This window comes from Sapajus apella, unplaced genomic scaffold (assembly GCF_009761245.1).
Source record: "Sapajus apella isolate SASKATOON/1434 unplaced genomic scaffold, GSC_monkey_1.0 scaffold81, whole genome shotgun sequence".
Taxonomy (NCBI): domain Eukaryota; kingdom Metazoa; phylum Chordata; class Mammalia; order Primates; family Cebidae; genus Sapajus; species Sapajus apella.
Window position 1 is genome coordinate 6,306,842 of NW_022437021.1, and position 26,957 is coordinate 6,333,798.

Genomic DNA, 26,957 nt, shown 5'->3' on the forward strand with positions numbered 1-26,957 from the left:
AAGAAGAAGAAGAAGAAGAAGAAAGAAGAAGAAGAAGAAGAAAGAAAGGAAGAAGAAGAAGAAGAAGAAGAAGAAGAAGAAGAAGAAAGGAGGAGGAGGAGGAGGAGGAGGAGGTGGAGGTGGAGGTGGAGGAGGAGGAGGAGGAGGAGGAGGAGGAGGAGAAGAAGATTCCCAGGCTCATATGCCAAAAACAAAGAACAGTTCATTTCAAAAGTTAATAAAATAAAACTAAAAGATGCCAGGTATGGTGGCTCACGTCTGTAATTCTAGCACTTTTGGAAGCTAAGACGGTTGGACTGCTTGAGCCCAGGAGTTCAAGACCAGCCTGAGCAATATAGTGAGACCCCCGTCTCTTTTGCTATTAAAAAATAACAATAATTTTTAAAAAGGAATTTAAGAAAACTAAAAGTTATTAAGAAAGAAAGAAAATTTAATAGTAAATTGGAAAAATAACCAGAACTTTCATTGAAAATAAAGTAGATTCAGGAAAGAAAAGTGACTATTACTTCAATTATTGCCTTAAAATAATGAAAGAGCTCCTTTAAGAAACTCTAGGATGCTGATGAATCCTAAAGAAATTAAGCTTGCAAAATCAAAAGTAAACTGGTGGTCCCAATATCTTGTAGTAATGCATTTTATAAATTTTATGACACCAAGAATAATAAAACTTTTGAATGTCTGGGACTAGACCAGGCACAGTGGCTCATGCCTGTAATCCCAGCACTTTGAGAGGCCAAGGCTGGTGAATCACTTGTGTCAGGAGTTAGATACCAGCCTGGCCAACATGCTGAAACCCCATCTCTATTAAAAATACAAAATTAGCTGGGCGTGGTGGTGCACATCTGTAATCCCAGCTACCTGGGAGACTGAGGCAGGAGAACGGCTTGAACACGGGAGGTGGAGGTAGCAGAGCTGAGGTCGCGCCATCGCACTCCAGCCTGGACAACGAGAGCAAAACTCTGTCTCAAAAAAAAAATTTTTTAAAGAGTATTTGGGACTATAAAAAAAATGAAGCACCAACCATAGATTCCAGTCCTGAGAAAATTCTGACCCACCTTGGCTTCACTGATTTCAATGATTGCTATGGTTTCTAATAGGAGAGGCCATCTCAGTCACAACCCAGCAACATAAAGATTTATAAATCAATGGCTCAAATTCCAATCAGAAGGAAAATAGGCATAATGTACTGCAGCTGAGCCCATTTTGCACTTGTTGAAGAAAACAGAGTAGTTGGTCTGTACAAAAAGACTTCCTATGTCAAAAGTCAGCTTTCTTTCTTTTTTCTTTTTTTTTTTTTTTTTTTAATAGACAAGAGTCTTGCTCTGTCACCCAGGCTGGTGTGCAGTGGCAGGATCTCAGCTCACTGCAACTTCTGCCTCCCAGGTTGGTTCAAGTGATTCTCCTGTCTCAGCCTCCCAAGTAGCTGGGATTATAGGCACCTGCCACCATGCCCTGCTAATTTTTGTATTTTTAGTAAAGAAGACAGTGTTTCACTATGTTGGCCAGACTGGTCTCAAACTCCTGACCTCAAGTGATCCCTTCCAAAGTGCTGGGATTGCCACCAGGTCGGGCCCAAAGGTCAGCTTTCAACAAGTGAATTTGAACATGCAAATCAGAGCACTGCCCGGGAGGGAACACTGACCACTCTTACAGCAGAGACCTCCTACAGGCTATACAGTCTGCCATCAGGATGGGGGGCGGGTGCTCACAATGGAAAGAGGACACTACTCAGGTTTTCCACTTCTGTAACATTCTGCCTTTTGAGAATTACAAAATGAAAGTGACTAATACTCCCAAATGTCATACATCTTGCACTTTGTGACATGTACTTCCACTCCAAATCTTTGTAGCACTACCCAGACATTTGAGCCACTGTCTGGGACTAGACCTAATTACGGCAATTATGTCTACCATAATTAGGGAGATGGTAAATATGATCAACCATTTATAAAAAGGAAAAACTGAAGCACAGAAAGTTTTAAGCATCAGAAAATTAAAACTAAATTTCTAATGAGAGAATTAAGGAGGTAGTGAGGCTCTTTTTCAGCTATCTAAAATGTTGAATTTGAAATATAATGACTTCCTGGATTACTGGCATAATTAAAGAACAGTCTATGACTTTTTAGACCTCTTGCATGGAATAGGTTCATACCACCTAGGGCTGGCATACATGACCATAATGAAAATAAAACAGGATATAACAAGATATAGAGTTATATAAAATCTTTTTTTTTTTGAGACAGTCTCACTCTGTCACCCAGGCTGGAGTGCAGTAGAGCAATCTCAGCTCACTGCAACCTCCGCCTCCCAGGTTCAAGCCATTCTCCTGACTCAGCTCCTAAGTAGCTGGGATTACAGGTGCCACCACACCTAGCTAATTTTTATATTTTTAGTAGAGACAGGGTTTCACCATGTTGGCCAGACTGGTCTCGAACTCCTGACCTTGAGTGATCCAATTGCCTCAGCCTCTCATAGTGCTGGGATTACAGGCATGAACCACTGTGTCTGGCTTATGAAATCTTATTATAAGAGAGAGTGAGATTGAATCTCTGCCCAGACCCACCCCTGTAAGATGCTGAGAGATGGTCAACCTGTAAATGCCTGTGAGGCTGAACTAGATCATGAATCAGGCTAAGGCCATATCCAGCCTGACATAAAAAAAAAAAAATCAATAAACACTTGATGTATGAATCTTTGAATGGGGGGTATTATGACAAGAAAGATGTTTTCGAAAGACTGAGTGGAGGAATAAGAGGGAGCAGTGATACCAATGAAGAGTTTATTGGGCCAAAACAGGTAAAAGTGAAAAGGTTCTGAACTGAGGTGGCAGCAGCTTGAATGATAATGAAGGCACAAAAATAAAAGATAACTGTTTGATAAGAGTCAAAAGATAGGAAACAGATAGATTGTGAAAAGCCTTGAAAGATAAGCTAGGAGTCTAGAGTTAAACCTGCACCTTCTAAAGTAGTAAGCAGGGGAACAGCTAATTTGTATTTCAGAGCCATCATTCTGTTGGAGTGGGAAGTCAGTTAAACAACTACTACAAACCAGGAGGAGAGGACAAGGCTGAACGTACACATCAGCAGCGGGAATGTACATGATAGCAAGGAAAAAAAACCAAGCCAACACCCGGATGTGGGGTTGGAGAAAAGGTTAGAATATCATCAGGATTTTAGCTTGGAAAATCATGTGGCTGATAGAGCCAATAGCAGAGAGATGAATGAGAGAAGGTGCAGGTTTGGGGAAATGCAAGAATTCATAATATGTGCTGAGATCAAGGGGACTGTAAGACACAGAGGCAGAAATCTCTAACAGGCAACTGACATCTGGATGTGGAGGTTAGAATAGACAGCTGAGTCAGCCACACTGATGCCAAGTGTACACAAACCACTCAACCAGAGCACGAAAAATGATCACAGAGGACAGAAAGCTGAAGTTACAGATGAGATGGGAAAGACCTAAGCATGTTCAGAGCCTATGGTGAAAGTACCTATAAAAAGGAGAGGGGAGAAAACATAGTAAAGAAAGGAAAGAATCAACTATGTAAGCTTCTGGAGCAGAAAGGAAGGAAAGGAATTGAGAGAACAGGAGGAGGAACTGGCCTGAAACCAAAAAAAAGAACATAACCCCCTCTAAGATTGATAGGAAAAAAGGAGGTAAGCCTGGAGCAAATGAGGGTACATGGGTGGGCAGGGTATTTACAGGGAGTAGACACCTAATAGTATTAAGGGTTCTAAGAAGTTGGAGGGTGTTACAGGCTGAATTGCATCTACCAAAAACTCTTATGTCGAAGTCTTAATCCCCAGTACCTCCTAAAGTGATCTTATTTTGAAAGGGGGATTGTACCAATGTAATTAGTTAAATTAAGAGAAGGTCATATTGAAGTAGGGTGAGCCCCTAATCTAATATGACTTGTATCCTTGTAAAAAGGAGAAATTTAGATAGACAGACATGCATTAAGGGGAGACAATGTAAAAAGACACAGAGAGAAGGCAGTCATCTATAGTTAAGGGGAGAGGCCTGGAATGGATCTTTCTCTAACAGCCCTCTGAAGAAACTAACTCTGCTACCCTTTAATGTCAAACTTCTGGTCTCGAGAACTGTGAAACAATAAAAATTCTGTTATTTAAGCTACCCAGTTTGTGCTACTTTGCTAGGGAAGCCCTAGAAAACTAAGGCAGAGGGAAAGCCATCTACTAAAGGAGGAAAGGGTGAAGGCGGGTTGCAAGAAGGCTTAATGGGAGTGAAAAGGTTCCACAGAAAACAGGCCAGTGGCACAAGGACACATATGCAAGATGGTCCACGGGTGCCTGAAGTTCCAGCTAAGGCTGGAAATAAATTCATTTATAGAGTAATTTCCTCAAGCAGCTCTTGGCAGCCACTAGGTAAGATAGGAAGACACCAGGTCAAAATCAAGGGCTAGCAGCATACATTACAAATGAAGTACAAAGGGGTAAGGCCATTGAGAATATAGCAAGAGATTGATATGCCCTGAGTGAACAAGAAAGGAACAAGAAAGGAGCAAGAAAGGAACAGGGGAGGAAGTGTTATAGATTATGAGAATGAGATGGGACAGGCAGAGAAGAAATCATCTAGAAACTGGAATCCAGCAAAGAAAAGATATAGGGAATACAGCAGCAGTGAGACAGCTAAACAGGAACGATTGTTAGCGGGATTTAATGTTTTAAATCTAGGACAGTCCCAGTAAGCTGCAGTTCCTGCAGAAACCAAGTAAGCATAAGGTAGGTATGAGATGAAAGTCAGGGAACTCTCATGCTAGAATATTGTATTACAGGGTATGCATCCTCTATATGGACACTGAGACACGCCTGATGATGAAAGTTAGGGTAGAGAAAAGACCAACCCAGCTTCCACCATGTGCAATAAATAGAAAAGAATGACCAGAAGTATAAACAAATCATATTTGTATCTAACCACTTGTAATAATCCATTTTCACACTGCTACAAAGAAATACCTGAGGTAATTTATAAAGAGAAGAAGTTGAACTCGCTCACGGATATGCAAGATGTATCCTAGTGACTTCTGCTTCTAGGGAGGCCTCAGGAAGCTTCCAATCAGGGCAGTAGGCAAAGGGAGAGCCAGCTTCTCGCATGGCAGAAGCCAAGAGCAAGAGAGCAAAGGGGGAGATGCTACACACTTTTAAACAACCAGGTCTCACAAGAATTCCCTCACTATCACCAGAACAGCACCAAGGGGATGGTTCTAAACCATTCATGAAGAATCAACTCCCATGATCCAATCACCTCCCACCAGGCCCCACCTCTGACATGAGATTTGGCAAGGACACAGATCCAAGCCCTATCACCCCTAGATTCTGGTTCTCATAAAAATTGCTGCATGGCTGGGTATGGTGGCTTACACCTGTAATCCCAACACTTTAGGAGGCTGAGATGGGAGGACTGCCTGAGACCAGGAGTTGAGACCAGCATGAACTACGTGGTGAGACTCCATCTCTACAAAAAATGCAAAAATTAGTCAGGTAGTAGTGTATGCCTGTGGTCCCAGCTACTTAGAAGGCTGAGATGGGAGGACAGCTTGGACCTCAGAGGTGGAGGCTGAAGTGAGCCATGATGGCACCACTGTACTCCAGCCTGGGTGACCATGGGATACCATCTCTCAAAAAAAAAAAAAAAAAGTAATAATAACTGTCACCGTTATAATCCCTGGTATTATATATTTCTATAAAATAACAAAGAGGGACACAGACTAGAAGCTAAGATCAATGTACACTGTCTCCATCTAACAGAATTGTGGGACACAGACTAGAAGCTAAGATCAATGTACACTGTCTCCATCTAACAGAATTGTCATATTAAACATAAAATAAGCAAGTTAACCTATAAAAATGTGCTTGGGGCACTCATAGACTAGATGTAAAATTTTAAAAATTTTTATATGCTTTTTACACATTTTCCTAGGATTTGAAAAAAATATAACAGCTGGAAAATGACAGAATAAGTGTTGGCAGCCTTCTACATTGCAAACATAAAATAACTGACCAAAGCAGAGAAGAATTAGAAAACTCATACATGATCACCCATTTTTAAAAAAAACAAACAAAGTGCTTAATTATCTGGGTCATATGCCATGAACATATGAAACTTCTTACATTTCAAAGGTTTATTCTAATTGCTAAAAATTTTGTATTTCTCACCAAAGAGCCAGGCAGAACCAACACTTTGTTCTGCCAATTACCAAAGGTAAAAAACAGTGGCATGAAGCAGAACTGCATGATTTAACCTTTTAATTTACCCACGAGAATAATTCATGAATTGCTGTAGCTATCACCATTTCCAACTATTTCTATACACATACATTTACACCTAATTAGAGCTTTTATCTCCAACGTTCAAAAGATTTTATATGTAGTAATTTTACATTGGTAGAGATTACCTGGTTTCTGACCTTTCATATATTATCATTAATATTCTAAAATAAATCATTACATAGAAAATAAAATTCAAAAATTCACCAGAAGTTACAGTGTAGCTATTGTTCATTAGTTCAGGAAAAATGGGGCCACTCACAGGACATGGTCTGGGCATTTCTTGGGGACACAAGGGTAAAACGACATTTGGAAAGTTCTACCATAGTTTCACAGATGTGAAGTTGACACTTTACCCAAGACTCTCATCACAATGTCACCAAAAACATTATGTCCACTAAAAACTATGACACAAAATACTAATCTTCTTTCACCTTCAAGCTACCTTAACCATGTGTTTCTCTAATAATTATGTAGCCCCTTCATTGTGGCCAAGTACTGTGCCAAATCCTTCCAAACATCAAGAAATTGGAAGGAGAAAGGGACTGAAACTAATAAAATTTTACTTGGGGTATCTTTAGAAATGATTAGTCCATCCAAATAAAAGCCCACAGAACATTAAATGGCTAATATTTAGTCAGGGACCAAATACACAATGAATGAAAGGTAAAATGATCATTGGTAGAATGTCCTCTCTTCAACTATGACTAGCTTCAGCAAAATTCCCTACTGTTTGCTTATTGTAAATACCTAAAGGCCTCAATACTTAACTTCCAAATTGTTCAATATAAACACACACACAAACACACACACACAGCGCAGTTTACAACAACCATAGTTCCTGAATATAATTCCAGTCTGGTTTTGAAAATTATCAGATTAGACTGAAATCATTGCATTTCAGTCTATGATTAAATAAGTCTGTATTTCTTTTTCTCCTCTGTTTAAGGTCAAACAATTGACACACACTCTAGAGGAATCCTCTACACAAATCAGGGAGTAGCTACTAAACTCCAGCTCAGGCACTCTCTAGAAGAGGCCACTCCTTGAGATAAGGAACCCTCTAGCTCATAAATACTGAGTAAGGAGAGTTGCCACACCTTACTGCATACCTAAGACACTGACCCAGCCCTCAAAGTTTTAAGACTCAAATCTGAATTGATTCCAATGGACTACAGAGTTCCCCAGCTCCAGGAAAGAAATAGTGAAAAACAAGTGTTCAAAAAAATTTCTACTATTATAATCTGAAAATAATCAGAGAAGAACTCAGTCCTGTGTATATAAGCACAGTTTGAGTGTTTTTTTCTGATGTAATAAAATTATCATTTTGATTTTTTTGAATAGTTCATAAGTGTGATGATTGGGGTTTCACCTCATGGGTAAGACGTGCCTCCCTCAAACCTTGTTACAAGGTCAGCACACTACCTGTCTGACATAAAAAAATGAAAAAAAATTGTAATCTTATGATGTTACATTGTTTAGAATCCTACATTTAGAGCTAGGAGGCAACCTGAAGATCACAGTCCAACTGATTTTACAAATGAGAATGTTGAGGCCAGGGTAAGTTAAATGACCTGCCCAAATAACTAGAAAGTGGCAGATGAGAACACACATTGCCTGACACCCAATTCATCACTCTCTGGACTCCTCTACGACAGATATTTACTCGTGTTCAATAGATACTTGCTGAATGTTAGTTATGTGCAACACACCCAGAGATTAAAAAGTTGAATGCAATCATCCCCATATGGAATCTAAACAATGGTGGGTTTTAGATAATATTTTCAGTCTTAATATGCAAGTCATCACATAAAGCTTTATCTGAAATTTCAGAGGAATATCTGAAATTAATTCTCCTCATAGCTGTAATTCTTCATTTTTAATCCTTCCATCTATTCTGGAGCCCTTCCAACTACAGAAGGTGGATATGTCAAAGTAAGAGCATCGATGATGATGATGATGATGATGATGAAGGCAATGAAGATGATAATACCAATTATGAGATATTCACTGTATGTGAGGCATTATTCTGAAACCTTTATATCCATTAGCTTATTTAATTCTCTCAAATACCTTAAAGGGAAGATACCATTATTATCTCTATTTTACAAAAGATATGAAATGAGTAAGTCAAACGCCCAATCAGAGGGTAGCCAAATTAGGGATTATACCCCCCGCATGCCTTCATTACTACTATCTCCTAGCTTTTCTGGCCTTGAGTCTTTCCTTCATTAGCTAGAAATTACCTGTCCCTTCTGGTTCTAAATTTCTTCATCTGTGAAATGATGCAGTGGGAAAATTATGATTTCCAATGGATCTTCCAAGTTCAGCATTCTGTGATTTACTGATTTGTCATAGTTACCAATCTCTTGTGGCACAGAGGAAGGAAAGCACTTAGCAAAAGCTAAGAATGATTTTGACCCAAATTACAAACTCCAGACCTTTGACTATACAAAGGTTTCAGAATAACAGACAAGGGGCAGTTTTGACACCTTTAACCTTCATCTGGGCTCCAATCTCAGGTGCTTTTTTTAAACGAATCACTAACAATAGTGTTTAAGCAAGAAAAAAGGTTTTCAAAATTTCTAATGATGATTAGGAAGAGTTTGTAAAAACACAAGAAAATACAATGTTATTGGATCAAAGAAAAAAGCAGGATATAATAATTGGCTGCTTTCTTAAAACATGGGGAAAGAAGCAAGAACATTCAACAGTTGTTACATCTGGGTAACAGGATTTATGAGATTTTTCTTTCCCCTTTTCCTTTTCTTTTTTTATGTAAGCTTAAATTGCCTCCATAATTACAGGGGAAATTTTCTTTATAAAGAGAAAAACAGTGCCAAATATTCTCTATTGATTTCTCCTGAAAAGAAAACACTATCCTGAAAACATCTCAATATTAACACTACAGAAATTCCAGAAATATAGGTTTAGAGGAAAACTTCATTATTGCACACTATGAAGGGACAAGAAAAGACTCCTCTATTGCTTCAAGCCTAGAAGAATTAAGTTTTTTAGAGGATGTCACAGGAATGCTGGCAGGGAAAGGTGCTTTGGAGTCCAGGGACACACAGCTTTGTAAAGCTCAGCCCAGGAAAAAGAGAACAGGTGCAGCAGATGAAGCAGCAGACCGTGACAGCCAAATGACGCTGGCCCCATCCAGAAATCCCAGCCTGGAACAGGTTCTCCCTGAGCAGACCTGCCGTGCACCACGGCCAGCCACATGGCCAAGGGGACTTTCCATGAGCACAAATGCCCTTTCTTCACTGAAGCACTGCAGCAGAGGGAAGACAGGTAGCATATTTCATGGAATATGTAACTATTAAAACAAACCAAATCACCAAACCAATTTATGCTTTCATCAGGTATTAGGGTAAGCACATTGTATAGATAACACCTATGTTCCTATATAAAAACAGTCTACATACACATGTGGCCCAATGTACAACACAGATCAATCAGTGTGGCTTAGGATGATTACAATGAAACACTTCACTTTTTAGCACTTTGAAAACATTTTGTGAACATTCATTACTTCTCTGGTGATTCCCACAAAAATTCAGGAATGACTGTAATTTTAAAATCACATTTAGGATGCTATTAATTACATATGAATCTTCTGCCTTGCTTGAAAAGGATTTTATACTACTTTGTGGCAAGTAGATCAAGACAGATCTGATATAGAAAGAAGAGGGAAACTAGAATAGGAAAAGTCAGCTCCTCCTTTGGGAGACTGACAGACAACATGTGGCATCAACGACACATCACACCCTGATTCAGCTGAGGTCTGCAAGAAGCCATGGTGCCCAACTTACCAACAGCTCCAGACTTGCCTTAAGCACACTGCATGTCTCAAGCACCACCACCAGCAAGAAGGCAACAACACAAAGGCCTGCATGTGTCTTCTAATTAGTTCGTTTATTAACTGAAAAAGACCTATTTCTGTTACTTGCTACCAAAATTCATTTAAACAATTATTTAAAATTTGAAAATAACATAATGTAACTAAATAAACAAATGTCGTCTCTTGTGTGTTTTAAAACCTTTTTTTGTTTCTAAGTACAAAGTTGGCACCTACTGACCTTACCTGGCAGTAATTAAATACATCTAACATTAGATAAAGAAATTCAACCTACCTCATCAAAGGTGGTGTCATCTTTCTTCAAAGCTATAAAATAAGAAGGAAAAGGAAACCGTTATTGTGAAAAATTCCAAAGAGACTCTATAAGTTACAGAAAACAGAAAAAAAAAAAAAAACAAGGCAGTATGGTGTTTTCATTTCAGAAAGTAAATTGTACCCCAACCTGAATAACAATGTTATGATACAAAAATGAAAACTGCAAATGAAAGAGAAAGAATTGCAGAGCATGGATCTTTTTGAACATTTTTCATAAATATGCAAATAGAACTGTCCTCCTAGATAGAAGAAGGAAGCACGCATAACTTTTCCGTATCTCTTCTTTAGTTGGAACATGTTTTAATGAAAGTATAAAGGAATCACAAAGTAATCTTAAAGGAATTTCGCATACATCATCAACTGTTAGGATGACACCTACTTCTCATAGAGCCCTGAATGACATTTTCATACTGAGTGAAGTGTAAGTATGTTGATGAAACACTAAGTGTGTTAAAATAAGCATTGCAGAGTAAGAGACATAATTCAAATATTTCAACATAAATTTTATAATGAAATATTTCAAAAGAAAAAAAACATTCAGAATATTTTATAGGAACCAGCAAATACTTCAAATTTATCTTAAATAGAGTCATGTGTCACTTAACAACTGGGATACATTCTGAGAAATGCACCATTAGGCAATCACATTGTACAAACATCACGGAGTGTACTTATACAAACCTAGATGGTATCACCTACCACACACCTAGGTTATATGGTATAGCCTATTACTCCTAGGCTACAAACGTATACAGCATGTTACTGCACTGAATACTATTGGTAACTGTAACACAGTGGCAAGTATTTGTGTATATAAACATAGAAAAATGTATAGTAAAAATACAGTATTATAAGCTTACGGGACCAACATCATACATGCATGACTGTTCATAGCTTCAGAACTGGAATTTTTTCACCCAACATAGAAAGAGAAGAATTTCACCTACAGTTGGCAAACACCTAGTTCCTTACATTTTACAATTACTTGGAATATTTCATATTAAGGAGAACGCATTAAATCGCTAATTTATCGGAAACTACTAGCTGGAGAAATGTTTCAAATTTATAGAATTGTGCATAGATGTTTGCTGGCTTATACCTGATAGTTTTGGTCTGGATAGAAGCAACTTGGGTAGCTGTTACTCAGAAAGCTTTGTTCTGACAAAAGCAATGAAAAGCAAATTAGTCTGGCAATTAAGCTTTGAGAAAAGTAATGTGCCCAAACTGACGCTACCGTATAAAAGCTTAGAATACATATTTAACAATCATGAAAAGGTTATTTTTCTGTTTCATGTATTTGTGTTTTCAAGAAGAATGTGACTGTGGTGAGTAAAGGGGGATGCAGGTAAGCTGAGAAAATAAAATGTTTCTAAAAGTTTCTTATTTTTCCCTTTTGCCTAAAAAACTGATCTTTCTTTATTGGATAATCATTTCTTCTGAAAGTGAATGGAAAATAAAAAGATAGTTATTTGCTGTAAATAGCTTATTTTACATTCAATTACTTGTACATTTTGATTATGTATTTAACTAAACCTACATTAAATCTAAAATTACCTACATTAAATTTAAATCTGTTTTTATAGAACAATATTAAGATTCTAGCTAATTCCTAATGACTACATTTTCACTAGAATTTAACTTCTAATCTACAAGGCTCTGTATAAATACCAGTCAACAATATTTCTATACTGTCTAATTCCTCAACCCAAGGCATGTCCTTTAATTAACATGCTTGACTAATGAGTCCTTCACAAAACATTAGTAATATAATTCTAAATATAGACAAGTTGCTCCATCTGAAAAACTAAATGTTTTGGAGTAAGAAACTAATAGCCCAATGATTTCAAATACAAAGTCTAACATAAGCAAATTATCAGACAGCCTCATACCTAGCTCATTTAACAAAGATTAATGGAACACACACAGTATATAACTGCCATGCAAAACGCAAAGCTACAGCAACAAATATATAATTCACAGAACAAACTTTTAAGTATACTGTCTTTGCCGGGCGCGGTGACTCACACCTGTAATCCCAGCACTTTGGGAGGCTGAGGTGGGCAGATCACCTGAGGTCAGGAGTTCAAGACCAGCCTGACCAATATGGTGAAACCCCATCTTTAAAAAAAAAAAAGTATACTGTCTTTATTTTGGATTATGAAAGTTCTGGAAATTGAGCCATGTGTTTTCTTAGGCAAAGCATCCAATAAGAACTACAGTTGATACTACCCCACCAGGTACAGTGGTTCACGCCTGTAATCCCAGCACTTTGGGAGGCCGAGGCAGGTGGACTGCCTGAGCCCAGGAGTTCAAGACCAGCCTGGGCAACATGGAGAAACCTCATCTCTACAAAAAGATACCAAAAAAAAAAAAAAAAAATTAGTCAGGAATGGTGGTGGTGCATCTGTGGTCCCAGCTATTTGGGAGGCTAAGGTGGGAGAATCACTTAAGCCTGGGAGGCAGAAGTTGCAGTGAGTCAAGTTCGCACCACTGCATTCCAACCTGGGCGACAGAGTGAGACCATGTTCCTCTGTGTCAATAAAATAAAATAAAACAATAGTAATACTATCCCTTAGGGAACTACAAATATAAAATGAAGAACCTCAAGTTGAGAAATGAAGACAGCAGAAAACTAGAATGTCTTGAACATCCAGACTGGACCATTTCCTTCTTATCTTCTAAGTCTTAACCATTCTCCCAACATTCTGGATAAATAGGTGGGATCAAAAAAAAAAAAAAAAAAAAAAAAAGAGGTGGGGTCTGGAGGTATCAAGAGGAGAAAACAGAAGAAACTCCAAGTGTATTTGCTATGACATAATGATGAACAGGAAGCCAGATTCTCTCATCTGCACGATACTCTCAAGCTCAAGGTATCACAGAACACCATTACCTCACTGAAATCATGCACTGTGAGACTGATACCTTACAGGGTTTCTTCTAAATATTGAGTCCTTGTCCTGAACAGCAGACAATGGTGACAACAAAGACCAACTTAAGATGTCTTTGCTAGACATTTATCAGGTCACTGATGAGTATATTCTGACCCAAACAAGAATACAACATTTCATTATTATGTTCCCTGACTGCCATTAATCATTCATGTAAATGTAAATCCACAATTATCTTTAAGGATTTCATGGAGCAACAAGCATATTACATTATTCTAGAATAGCCAAGGGGCATATATCAGCAGATATTCTATTCAGTCCTCTGCTCAGACATTGCCTCCTCTAGAAAGCCTCTCATGATTTCACCTGGATGAAAGTGGTGCTCCTCTTGTGTCCTTCAACAGCAAATTTCACTAACCTTCATGATAGATTTGTTCACTTTATATTGTAAATGCCTACTCATTGGCCTGTCTTCCCTTAAAATCCTTGAGGACAGGGACCAGCCACACTGATCGGTGAATCTGACTGTCAGAACAATACTGATATCGGAGAGAAGGTACTCAATAATTATTTGTTGAATTAGTGAGCCCTACCTTAATGCTTATTGGCAAAAGGAGAGTATCTTTGGAGACACACTTAAGTTTTTATGTATGAAAATGATACATTGGTTCTCTCTTAAAAGATCATAGATATAAATTCCATTTTGTAGTTTTCAAATTAAAATCTTTTGAAATTGCATTGGGGAGAATGTGGTACAATAGTTAAATTTTGTGTCTGAACATTTAACCTTACATTTCACTTTTCTGACATAATGAAGTCATCAAATGACAAGTGAATTCTAGAATTACACACTTATAGCACAAGATAACAAACCCCAAAGTTCAGTGTAATCACAGCCTCTTCTTTTTATTTAGTTCCCTCACAAACTGTATCCTTTAAAGAAATGGTATACATGGGGTTCATCTCAAATATCACACAGTATAAACTTCCTTTCTCTAGGAGAAAGTCCAAATTAGTATGAAGAAGTACATTCAAATGAACATGAAAAAATGTCAGTTTGCCCTTAATCATACACCGGATATTACATAAAGCCTTTCTCCTTCTAGGCTAACATTCAAAAATAAAAAAGAAACAAGAAAGAAAAGAGGAAATGAACTTTAATATACTTAAACTATTCAGTAATTAAGTTCCCATTTGTCTTCATTAGCCTAAATTAAAAAACAAAAAAAAGTGAAACAACTGCAGTAATTCCTAAGTAAGTGACCACACTGACACTATTTAGTAGAAAACCGTAAATACTACCGAAATTGATGGGGACTTCAAAATTCAATTACACCCATCTTATAAAAGAACCATAGCTAAATCATAGTCATTCTCTGGCAGATGCTGTAAATTAGAGCACTATGGCTTGAAAGCCAATGTGTTTTATAATGTAGTAATCTCAGATCAGTTGTATTTGGGGTGGGCAGTGACGAAGTCAGCATGACCGCAGATGTGTAAATAAATTAAACGTTAGCATTGCTACTTTTATGTGTTTAGAATTATTATTAATAATAAACATTGATTGAATATCAGACACTTTCAAACATTTTCTCATTTTCTATAGATGAATGATTAATAATTTCTTATGGCTAAACAATAAGGCACATTTTACCATGCAACAAGCTACACTTTTGGATCATACCAAAGCAGCAAAATAAAGTCAGTATGTCTATTTCAAAAGCCATCTTAGATTGGTTAAAGAGAATGAATACATTGCAGTGTGGATTATTCAACAAGAATAAACCATTCATTCTTTGATCTCCTCATGAAGTACCCATGAAGAAAGGAGGATAATGGGGTATAAACAAAAGTTGGAAGGAATAATAACAACCTACCACATTGACCTTCACCTTGTGATAGATACTGCACTAGATTTTTTACATATTTTATCCAATTTAATCTTCACATATATTCATTCACCTTATATGAATATTTACAGATGAAGACTCTGGGCTTTAGGGAAACTCCACTGGCTGCCAAAGGCACAGAGCAGACAAGGAAAACTGAGTTCAAATCCAGGCCTGCCTAACTCCAACCCACATGCTGTTGTAAGGCTGGCTATACTACAAAGTCAAGGGCCACTTCCCTCTTCTCTTGCTTTCTATCTATAAGATCAGTTGTGTCAGTATGATGGAATCCCTAATAATAACAACAACGATGACATATCTTGAAGGTTTACTGAGTCTTTATATAATGTGCCACACAGGACATGATGTGCATTATTTCACTAAAAGCCAGCAACATAACTGAGTTGCACATGAAAAACTGAAGCTCAGAGAAATTGAGGGACCTCAGCTGGGCATGGCAACACTGTAAATACCCAGTCTGTGTGACACACAGCCCACATTCTTAACTCATGCACTATATAATCCTGTAGTAAACCCTCAACTCAACAACCTCTAGCACCTTAAAAATCCTTAGATAATCAGAACAAGCTCACTGGTTATAATTTTGCAAATACAATATAAAACACTAAGAAAATAAGAAAATACAGATTTTGTTTCTGTGATGCTATTTCTAATGAATGTCCTTGGCTTGGTATACAACTATAATCACTGCAGTATCTCCTTTTACAATATTCCACAATAAGATCTACGATTCAGAATCAATACCCTCCATCAATACAAAAATAATCAGCTGTGTTCACTGCACTGTATTCTGTGTCCTAAAGGGAGGATATAAAATCCACTAGATCTTAGAAGACATTTTAACAAGAGTTAGATTCAAAAGGAGTTTCACATCACTAAATCTCAGTAAGCTAGAAAATCCAATTAACTATAATACCCTCATTTGCCAGCACTGTACTTAATCCAAATTTTACTGATTGTCAATCAAAACCTTGAAATTATTTAAACATAAGGAACTTTTATATTAACGCTCTTGGTTTCTTACTGAGACTCAATTGCAATGAATTATTTAACAAAAAACTGGAGGGGCTCCAACAGAATCATTAGCATTGGTAAACATATAGTTAATGTGTTTTAGAACAGGGCTTAATGGACTCCAGAACCCGCCTCTGTGAAGGTTTGGGTCAGGACTGAAACATCCTCGTTAATAATGCACACGACTCAACATTTCCCTCTCACATTCTTCTTGGCTTCAAACTTCATTTGAATGCAGGGACTCTCCATATGTATCCCTAACTCTGAAGAGCGAAATTGTTAATATACAATACATGCAATAAATAAAACTAAAGATTGGTTTCACGCCACAACTTTACAGTCATCTTGGGAAAGATTTTGCATACCAACATAAAATTTTAAGTCGAAAGACAAAACACACACACACACACACACACACACACACGGCTAAATTTCGATCCATTGTACTCTCACACTTAAAGAAAGTTTACATATCTTGCAATGAATGGAAAAATATCTGTAACACTCATGTGCATTCCAGGGTTTTATTTTAAGGAATTAAGCACCTTTATGCTTAATTTCCATTAACACCTTCGTTAACATGGATGACATTTTAAACAAGTGAAACAAAGACTAGGCGGCTTCCTAGGGACTCGCAAGGATTATTTTTTGTGTCTATAGCATTCTCTTGCTCAGGATAGTTACGTGTATCAGTGAAAGTTATGACAGCAGGGAAGGCAACTACCTCTTCAGGTTAAAAGAGATTTTATATGACCAATACTCAAAATCTAACAAATGCATTCCACGTGACACTGTTGTCACCCTGTTACAACCTGTGACATGGATTTATTCTTCACTGTCCTAAATATTGTTGCTCAGTTGGTTGGTTGGTTTAAAGACAATAACCCCTGAGCTCTAGTAAATGGAACAAGTTCGGGAGACATTCCTAATGTCCAGACAACTTCACAGCGTGCATTTCTCTTCAGTAGCCGGAAGATTCAGAGCCCTCAAGACTGAATACCCAAATCTCGCTTTCCAGGACCCGAAGTACCGAACAATAGGTCCCAAGGTAACTGTCCCACTTCCCTTTAGGTTGGATATGTTAAACAATACCAGGGCACAGTCTAACGTTTCACCAATTTCCAAAGCTAAATTACTACCAAACACCCAATATCTAAGCCTGTGCGCAAAAAAATAACAAGTGACCCAAGCAGCCGCGCAGCCCCTCACGCGGTGGGGGCCGACGGGTCATCTCGCCCGTCCCCCACGCGCGCGAAAGGGCGAGCACTAGTGGCGGAGGAGGGGGGAACCCATATTGTAGGTTTGAGACAGTCTACAAATGAACCCCCAGATCCTAAGGGAGAGGGGTCTCTTCTCTTTGCGTCCTCGCCCTCCCCGGCATCCCAGCACTGTGCCCCTGACCCCGACCCGCAAAGCACCCCACGCCAGACCCGGTGGCAGCTGCATGGCTGGTGTCAGGAGCGCGACGAGGGCGCGGGCCGAGGGGAGCGGGTGCTGAGGGCGCCGGGGGCAGCATGCTACTCACCAATGCGGCTGAAACTCTCTGACAAAGTTCTCCGCAACTTCTTCATCTTGCCGATCTTCTCGGCTGGCTGCGGCTCAATGAGGTCGCACATCTGGGTGACGCGGGGCAACTTCCCCAAACTGGTCCAGAGCAGAGCTCAGACAACAGCGAGGGCGCGCGCCGCGGGCAAAGCAGCGCCTCCTCCTCCTCCACCTCCTCCGCGGGCCAAGAGGCGACGCTTAGGGCTGAGGAGGCGAGCTGCAGGCGGGCGGACGGCTGCAGGCGGCAGGCTCCACTCGGGCCTGGGCCGCGGCTGGGCGGGCGGGGGCGGTTTACGTGGTGCCGGGGGCGGCCGCGCTCGCCGCCGCCGTGGTGGCCCCGCGCCGCGCCGCCGCCGCCCGGCTCATTTTCCCTCCTTTGTAACGGAGAGAATCGCGGCCGGCAGGGGGAGTGGTGCGGCCGGAGGAGGAGGCGAGGGCGGGCCGGGGACAAGGTGCGGGAGTCGCCGGGCGCCGAGTGCGTGGGGCCAGGACTGGTGGGCTGGCTGGAGAAGTTCTTAGCCGAGAGTTGCAGGAGCTGGGCAGAAAAAGCCGGGGCACGGAATCGCCACACCGACGCTCCTGCCGCCCCCCCGCTGCCCCCGCCACGCCCCTCCCTCGACGAAGGCCCCGGAGCGCGGGATCCTAGCAAGACCTCGGCTCTCCGCTCGCCTCCCGCGTCCTCCGCGGCACTCCGGGTCTGGCTCGCGCCCCTGCGGCGCCCCCTCCCGGCCGCCCACGCGTTCCTCCCCGCCCCGCCCGCGCGCCGGAGGACTGCGAAGGGGCCGGGGTAGGAGCTGGCCGCGTCTGGGGACAGCGTCTTGAGCTGTGGGAAGGCTACCGAAAGGAAACGGGCCGAGTCCAGTCGTTGGAGCGGTTTTGTCCTTCCCAGGAGCGCGTGTGAAAAAGCGCGGAGTTGGGCGGAGGGCAGCTGCCTGGACTGCCTCCTGGACTGGGTGCGGTAAGGCCTTAGGGACGAATTCCGATGTAGGGTGCCTTTTTTTTGGATGAGAGAGCTGTCAAGTGAAAGATCCAAGGGGAATGGTGGACCCGGATTTGTTGTTTGTGGTGGGTTTTTTGTTTGTTTTGACGTCAAGTGCAGAGGCAGCGGAAGCTTCAACTGTAACCCTCCAGAAGGCAGGGATCACGCTGTTTCCCTCATCCTCGTCTCTGATCTTGGTGACACATGTAGGTGATTTCTGATAGGAATACCCAGTTCTGCAGTAAATAGCAAACACAGATCTTGGTCTTTTTCTTTCATTCTTAGAATATATTTCTGAATTGAGAGACTTAGAGGCTAAATAGATTCCGACCTCCTTTTCCGCCACCTCAAAAACAGAACTTTAAAAAGGGGTGGGAAAGGTGTTTATAAAATCCCAGGACAAAGAGTTCCAGCAGCAAACACACTTCGTCTTCATTCTGAAAAAACCTCGTGCGGCGTGAGCGCCAAACGTCAGTCTCCCAGGGGAGCGAGAAGGAAGGTGGGGGAGGGCTTGATTGTGTTGATTTGGGGCCAGCAAACTCCTTATGAATAGAAACGTTAGTAATCTTGAGTCATCTGGCTCTATAAGTAATAAGAGCTTGTGAGAGTGTGACAATGCTGTTTGGTTTGAAGGAAGTTTGAGGGAGTTTACGTTTTGTTAAAAGATTTTTATCTTAAAAACTAGCCCCCTGCCTTCCTTAAATTGTGAAGTAAAACAGTGATTTGTTCTGTCCTACACTGAGCACATTGTAGGATCTTGATAGATTGCGGATGATAAAAGACAGGAAGTCAAGCTAAGTGGGGAGCAGAGGGGGGCAAGGAATTCGCCTGGAAAGTCCATATGAGTTGAAACGCAAAGCTGTTGGGTCCTGGCTGCCATATCTAGATAATTACAGACAGCACCAAGGGTGGCCTCATACCGGAAAAAAGGCTGACTTTTACCACTTCCTCAGGTTACTTAGGAAGAAAGTTTTAAGCAGTTATGAATGAAAAGACAAATGCAACCAATCAAAACATTGATGGGCTGTAGGAGTCAACAAACGAAGAAATACTAATTTAACAAACTTCCACTATTATACACCTGTAACTGTTATTCACTGTAACAATGGCTGTTGCAAATACGTTAAATATGTATTTGTGTTACCTTCGCAATTTTTTTTTCTTTCTTTCTTTTTTTTTTTTTTTGAGACAGGGTCTGGCTCTGTCGCCCAGGCTGGAGTACAGTGGCACAATCTCAGCCCTCTACAACCTTCACCTCCTGGCTCAAGCCATCCTCCTACCTCAGCCTCCTAAATAGCTGGGACTATAGGTGTGTGCCCCCACGCCCAGCTAATTTTTGTATTTTTTGTAGAAACAGGGTTTCATCATGTTGCCCAGGCTAGTCTCCAACTCCTAAGCTCAAGCAACCGCCCACCTCGGCCTCCCAAAGTGCTGAGATTACAGGTGTGCACCGCCATGCCTGTTCTCTTCACAGTATTTCTGACTTTAAAAAAGTAGTCGGCTTCTTCTTAAATTATGGTAAAAGCATGCAAAGGTATACACTCTTTTTTTTTTTGAGACGGGGTCTCACTCTGTCCCCCAGGCTGGAGTGCAGTGGCACTGCATCCACCTCCTAGGTTCAAGCGATTCTCTTGTCTCAGACTCCCAAGCAGCTGAGACTACAGGCACGTGCCACCACACTCAGCTAATTTTTTAGCAGAGGCCAGGCTGGCCTCAAACTCCTGACCTCAGGTGATCTGCCCGCCTCGGCCTCCCAAAGTGCTGGGATTACAGGTCTGAGCCACAGTGCCTGTCTCATTTTTTTAAATGAAATCAGTATGTACTGATGTATAAATATGTACAGGCTAAGTTGAGGAAAAGCATGTTTAATATTAAACCATTTGTGGAAAACGTACACACATCTACATGTTTCTATATGCATAGAATATTTCTGGAAAAAAGAACAGAAAACTGTTGATTGTATATCCAGAATAGAGAGAACGTTTCCTTTTGCAATTTATACCTTTAAGGTATAAATTGAATGTTTTATCCAAGAATGCATTACTTTTATAATAATAAAAATACTAATTTAAACATAATGAATATTTTCTTTTTCCCTACCCCACTTTAAAACTTCAGCTCTCCCAACTCCGGAACAACTTTATCTAGTTACAGCAGTATACCTAGTAGGAGAAACAGCTGTTAAGCATGGACCAAATAAAGCTTTGCAATTATGAGTCATCAACTTTCCATTATATGCTCATCTTGCTCCCTTTTCTGATTATATTTTAAAAGGGCAAATTTTGCAAGAAAATGTGATGTAAAAAAGGGCATTTTTTACTTCATGCTTTTAAGATATGTATACTTAAAGATTCAACTCTTTTTACTATTATTTGTTTCACATGTGCTTTCATCTTGAGAGTATAAGTTCAGGGATCCTAAGATAGGAAATACGCAGTGCCTGTTGCATAGAGAATGTAAATTAATGTTTGTCAAATAAATGTAGAATGGATTGCTATCTCTGAGAAGTGACGTGTTGTCCTTGGAAACAAAGATGACTATCCAGCATCTGTGTAGCATATGTTTTTTCAGTAGGATAATGGATCTGTGCCAGTTCTCCATCTCAACTTCTGGTTTACAAGGTTATAATTTTGGATGGCCTGAATTAAAGGTGCAGTGTGCAAGTACAAGGAGATAAGCTTATCTAGAGGCTGAATCCAACATGGGTTAACCAGATTCACCAATTAAAGGATACAAGTGTATTAGGAGTTCAGTAGTAACAACAGTGGCTGGGGACCCAGGACTCATGAGTTCTAGTCCCTACTCTCTATAACTAAGTGCCTTGTAGCCTTAGACAAGTACATGATTTACCCGTTTTATCTATAAAATGAGGGACTTGAACAAGATGACCTCTAGGGCCATTTATATCTGCAAAATTCTAATTCTAAATTTAATGGTGAACCAGGAGCAATGGTCCATATCTATAGTCCCAGTTACTCAGGTGGCTAAGGTGGGAGGATCTCTTGACCTCAGGAGTTCAAGATCAGCCTGGGCAACACAGCAACACCCCATCTCTAACAGATAAATAAAATGTAATGATGCAATTTTCCCTCTCTCATCTTATATACTATAGATATATTAATGAAGGGTAATTCATACACAAATAAGATAGACAAAGATTCATTGACAAAAATTATATGAAATTTAAGATATTTCTAGTCATATTATATATATAATGCTTTTATTATAAAATAAAATATGAATCTTTTCCATATAAGAAAAATTTCAGGCCAATATGCTGGCAGTAGATTATAAGAGAAAGAATTCTAATTCAAGTAAGATAAAATACAAAGGATTTTATTAGAATCCAAAGAACCAGCAAAAGCAGACTTATTGATCTGAAATAGTTTTAAAAATATTATCAGAGAAAAGAAATTCATGAAACAAGGATACCAAGGACATGGAGAATAGAGTTGGAAAATGAATTTTTAAAAAGATATGTTTATAATGTAAAGTTTTAGAAGTTAGCCAAAGCATAGATAGTTTAAGACATACTGCCAAAGAATAATGTTAAAGTGGTAGAAATTTACATAATTAAATATCCTCTTAGAACTCTAGTCAACCTATTTAACTATTTTTAGGATCAAATTTATTCTTTTTGAACACATCAGGAACTGAAGTAACACAAGATTAAGTAACTTATACGAAGTTCTCAGTGAGTCATCAGTAAAATTAGTACATTGACTCCAAAACTCTTGTCACCAAATCTTACGTTCCAACTATTAGACAGTATCTATTCTTAAGGGTTCTTGTTTTTCTTAGACAAAGAACAAATTGAAATCAGAAAGGGGAGTAAAATGGAAGGTTGAGGAAACCAGTGTATTCACAATTCAGGTTAATGAAGACTTCCGTCATCTCTCCTCCTTGTTCCATCAGCTATCCATTGCCTACTGTTTCCTAATTCAGATCCTTTTCACATTTACAGAAATCACTGCCTGCTGACAAAAAACCTCCAGGCTTGTTCGAGAATAGTACCTATATTTGCTTATTTTATTGGTAATTGTAAGTTTTTTTCATCCCACGTCAAGAGACCCAGAGACCTAAGTAAATTGATCTACTTGCCAATGACTGTAAGAAGGACAAAGAAGTTGTAAAAACATCAAATGATATTCAACATAAATTAGCTCAGGATAGTTTTGAAGAAGATAAACTACCAGGGTCAAAGCATGCATTAAAAACAGATAAGTTCCCCTCTCCCATTAAACCATGTTTAATATTTTAATGCATATCACTCATGTTTTTTGTTGTTACATAATTTGTACTATAGATGTTTTTACAAGAAAACATCTACCACAGTTTCTAAGATGCAGTTCACGTAATAATGCTTTTTGGTATTAATTGTATTTGTGGTACAGATGTGCCATTAACTATGGGTCCTCATTTATGAATGGCATAGATTTTAATGCATCATGTTGCATCCATCAAAACTAAACTTCAGAGACCAGCCCTGTAATTGAACTCTGGAGATGGAAGTGAGAGTGGACAGAAACTAATACCTTAGTGAACTAAAACTTTATGCCTTTTGTGCAGTCCAGACAAATCCTGTTAAGGGCAATTAAGTTCAAAAATGCAGCTTTTCTGTCAAAAACATCCTACTCTTTCCTCCCAGGACTTTTTACAGTTCATCTGCATTCACGTATCTATTCTAATCAAGCACTTACGAGCCAAAAAAAGAGTATCTATAGAAGTCATATTGACAATGTTATTGCACTTATTACATTCTCTAACTAAAATAACTCAATATTTGTAATTGTAAAATGTTACTGTCATAATTTAAGGTTTTATAATAGACTATGAATTAATGATCCCATTTTATCTTAACTCATACTACCGCAACAGGCATTATCATTACCACTATGTTACACAAGAAAGTGGGCCTAGAAATGCCAAACGTATGTGTCCAAGATCATTACACAGGTTCCAATTCTAGATTGACACACTCTTGGTTACCAAAAAGTTTCCTTTTATAAAGCATTTTTATCGCGTGATGTATGTCACTTCTTTTTCTTTTGATATACTTTGGGTATAATCATGATTGTCCTTATTGTATAGAAAGGAACTATTCTGAATCAAAGAGAATTCAAGAAAATGGCCGTATTCAGACAGGTTAATAAATGCATCAAAATTTTTAAATTATGACACTGTACTTTTCTTTTCTCTACCTTATAGGAAAGAAATTAAAAGTGCAGTATTGAAAGATGTACAACTGACTTTGAAAAAAAATATTCCTCTCTAACTGGTGTTTGCAAATAATCTAAACATTTTTAAACTATCACTTGTGGAATCATTGCTACATACTAGGCAATTGAAGACATTACCTCCACTTGCACCATCACCCTATGAATTGTCTTTTATTATCCTATTTTACAGATGAAAAAATTAAGTTCCATTGAAATCAAATTAATTTCCTTTTTTTTTTTTTTTGAGACAGTGTCTCACTTTGTCACTTATGCTGGAGTGCAGCCTCCCAAGCAGCTGGGATTACAGGCACCAGACACACACCTGGCTAATTTTTTGTATTTTTTAGTAGAGACAGGGTTTCACCATGTTGGTTACGCTGGTCTATAACTCTTAATCTCAACTTCAAGAACAGCCTGAACAATATGATGAAACCCTGTCTCTACTAAAAATACAAAAAAACTAGCCAGGTGTGGTGGCAGGTGCCTGTAATCCCAGCTACTCAGGAGGCTGAGACAGAAGAATCCTTTGAACCCAAGAGGTAGAGATTGCAGCAAGCTGATATCGTGCCATTGCACTTCAGCCTGTACAAAAAAAGCAAAATTCCGTCTCAATAAAAAAAGGTAAAACTCCTAATCTCAAGCAATCCACCCACTTCAGCCACCCAAAGTGCTGGGATTACAGGCGTGAGGCACCACGCCCAGCCTGAAATTAAATTAATTTCTTAAAACTACACAGCTGGGCGTGGTGGCTCACGCCTGTAATCCAAGCACTTTGGAGGCCAAGGCGGGTGGATCACCTGAGGTCGGGAGTTCAAGACCAGCCTGACAACATGGTTAAACCCCGTCTTAAAAAAAAAAAAAAAAAAAACTACACAGCTGACCAGGCACGGTGGCTCACACCTATAATCCCAGCACTTTGGGAGGCCTAGGCAGGAGGATTGCTTGAGCCCAGCAGTTCAAGACCAGCCCTGGGCAACATAGCAAGACCCCATCTTTACAAAAAAATTTAAAAATTATCCAGCTGTGGTGGCATGCACCTGAAGTCCCAGCTATTCATGAGCCTGAGGTGGGAAGATGGCTGTGGCCCAGGAGGTTGAGGCTACAATGAGCTGAGATCACACCACTGTACCCCATTCTGGGCAACAGAGACCCTCTCTCAAAAAAATAAAAAATGATTTTCCTATCAATGTGGTGACATCAAAAAAGAAAATAATTTTAAAAAGAAATAAAATTAAAAAGTAAAAAATGAGAAACATTACTCAGCTAAGTGTAAAAGTTACATCAGAATTAGAAAGTCACAATTTTGCAACCCCAATATAATAATTGGTTGAGGCAAATAAATCACTGGATGTATTTTCATTGGGTAAAGAATATTGGCCAGGCACAGTGGCTCACGCCTGTAATCCCAGCACTTTGGAAGGCCAAGGCGGGTGGGATCACTTGAGGTCAGGAGTTTGGGACCAGCCTGACCAACAGGGTGAAGCCCTGTCTCTACTAAAAATACAACAATTAGCTGTATGTGGTGGTACACACCTGTGTTCCCAGCTACTTGGGAGGCTGAGGCAGGAGAATTGCTTAAACCTGGAAGGCATAGGTTGCAGTGAAAAGAGATCGTGCCACTGTACTCCAGCCTGGGCAACAGAGCAAGACTCTGTCTCAAAAGAAAAGAAAAAATACCCATATGGTAATTTTCTTAGTCTATCTGAGCTGCTTTAGCAAAAATATCATATGTGGTTTATAAACAACAAAACTTTATTTCTCACAGTTCTGGAGGCTGGAAAGTCCAACACCAAGGTGCAAGCAGATCCAGTGTCTGGTGATGACCCCTTCCTCATAGATGGTGCCTTCTTGATTTGTTCTCACATGGTAGAAGGGGCCAGCAAGCTTCCTGGAGCCTCTTTCATAATGGCACTAATCCCATTCATGAGGGCCCCACTCTCATAATCTAATCACCTGCAAAAGTCCCCACCTCTTAATACTATCACATTGGAGGTTAGATTTCAGCGTATGAATTTAGGGGGAACACAAACATTTAGACCATAGCAGATAATCCTCTACAATGTAACCCTCTACAGATTACATTCACGATGGTTTGCTTGGCTGTTATGCCCTTGCCCAAGTGATCAAACATAGACTCACCAATAGGGGACATCCTGATGCCATGTGCTTCCTAACTTAAGGCAACAAGAGATACCAACACCACCTATGTTGTATTCTTGCCAAAAATGTTTAACAATCACACAGGCCCAGAATGTGGGAACTTCTAGAAGATTACTGATAGGGACTTTTGAAAGGGTATCAATATTAATGTTTGTTCATGAAAAACAAAGCAAAACGAGGGAAGGGGGTTGTTCTATATTAAAGAGACATAGCAACCACAAGTAATGCACAAACGTTGACTGACTCCTGGATTAAAAAATAACATAAAATCACACACTATTTTATAACACATAGTTGTAAAATACATTTGAGAAGATGAGAAATTATTGACAGTGTGTTAGATGTTGAATTAAAGTTAATTTTCTTAGGTATGACAGGTATTTATGGATAAAATGTCATGATATATACAAATTATTTTTAAATGTTTTAACAGAAATTATGTTCAAATGATTCAATAGCAATATACATAATCTATCTCCATATGTATATATGCAGGTATACACACACGGGAGAGGGTAGTGACAAAAATGATAAAAATTGGTGAATGTAGGTGAGGAATATACAGTTTCCATTGCATTGTTTTTTAACTCTCTGTAGGTTTTCTAATTTTCAAAATAAAATGGAACAAACCAACCCAGCTGGTGAGTGGCAGGTCAGCATGCCAATCAAGTTCTAAAGCTGTCCATAAGTAAGCAGCCATGTTGTGAGTAAAAATTAAAAATTAAAAACAATTTTAAGAAGTTCTAAAGTTGGTATTTGATTCATGTTATACCACCAC

At 39.4% G+C, this 26,957-nt stretch overlaps 1 protein-coding gene, 1 long non-coding RNA gene and 1 other non-coding gene across 6 annotated transcripts in view; 2 read left to right on the forward strand and 1 right to left on the reverse strand.

The window, feature by feature from the left end:
• The window catches only part of CDK14 (cyclin dependent kinase 14), a 602,339-nt gene that overhangs the window by 550,694 nt on the left and 24,688 nt on the right, over nucleotides 1-26,957 (reverse strand). For 2 of the 4 annotated variants that reach the window (XM_032253084.1, XM_032253083.1), the window contains exons 1-2: nucleotides 17,802-18,160; nucleotides 10,424-10,455 (exon numbers count right to left, since the gene is read on the reverse strand). In XM_032253084.1, the coding sequence (XP_032108975.1) occupies nucleotides 10,424-10,455; nucleotides 17,802-17,892 (123 nt within the window). In that variant the 5' untranslated portion in view covers nucleotides 17,893-18,160. Of the gene's footprint in view, nucleotides 1-10,423; nucleotides 10,456-17,801; nucleotides 18,202-26,957 lie in introns of those variants that run through there. The other 2 variants (XM_032253082.1, XM_032253088.1) reach the window with 2 other exon arrangements.
• Nucleotides 7,618-7,722, forward strand: LOC116533376. The gene has a single exon (XR_004261261.1). It is a non-coding gene; the product is annotated as a small nucleolar RNA U13 (small nucleolar RNA).
• Nucleotides 18,650-24,114, forward strand: LOC116533350. Its single transcript, XR_004261243.1, has 2 exons — nucleotides 18,650-18,779; nucleotides 22,765-24,114. It is a non-coding gene; the product is annotated as an uncharacterized LOC116533350 (long non-coding RNA).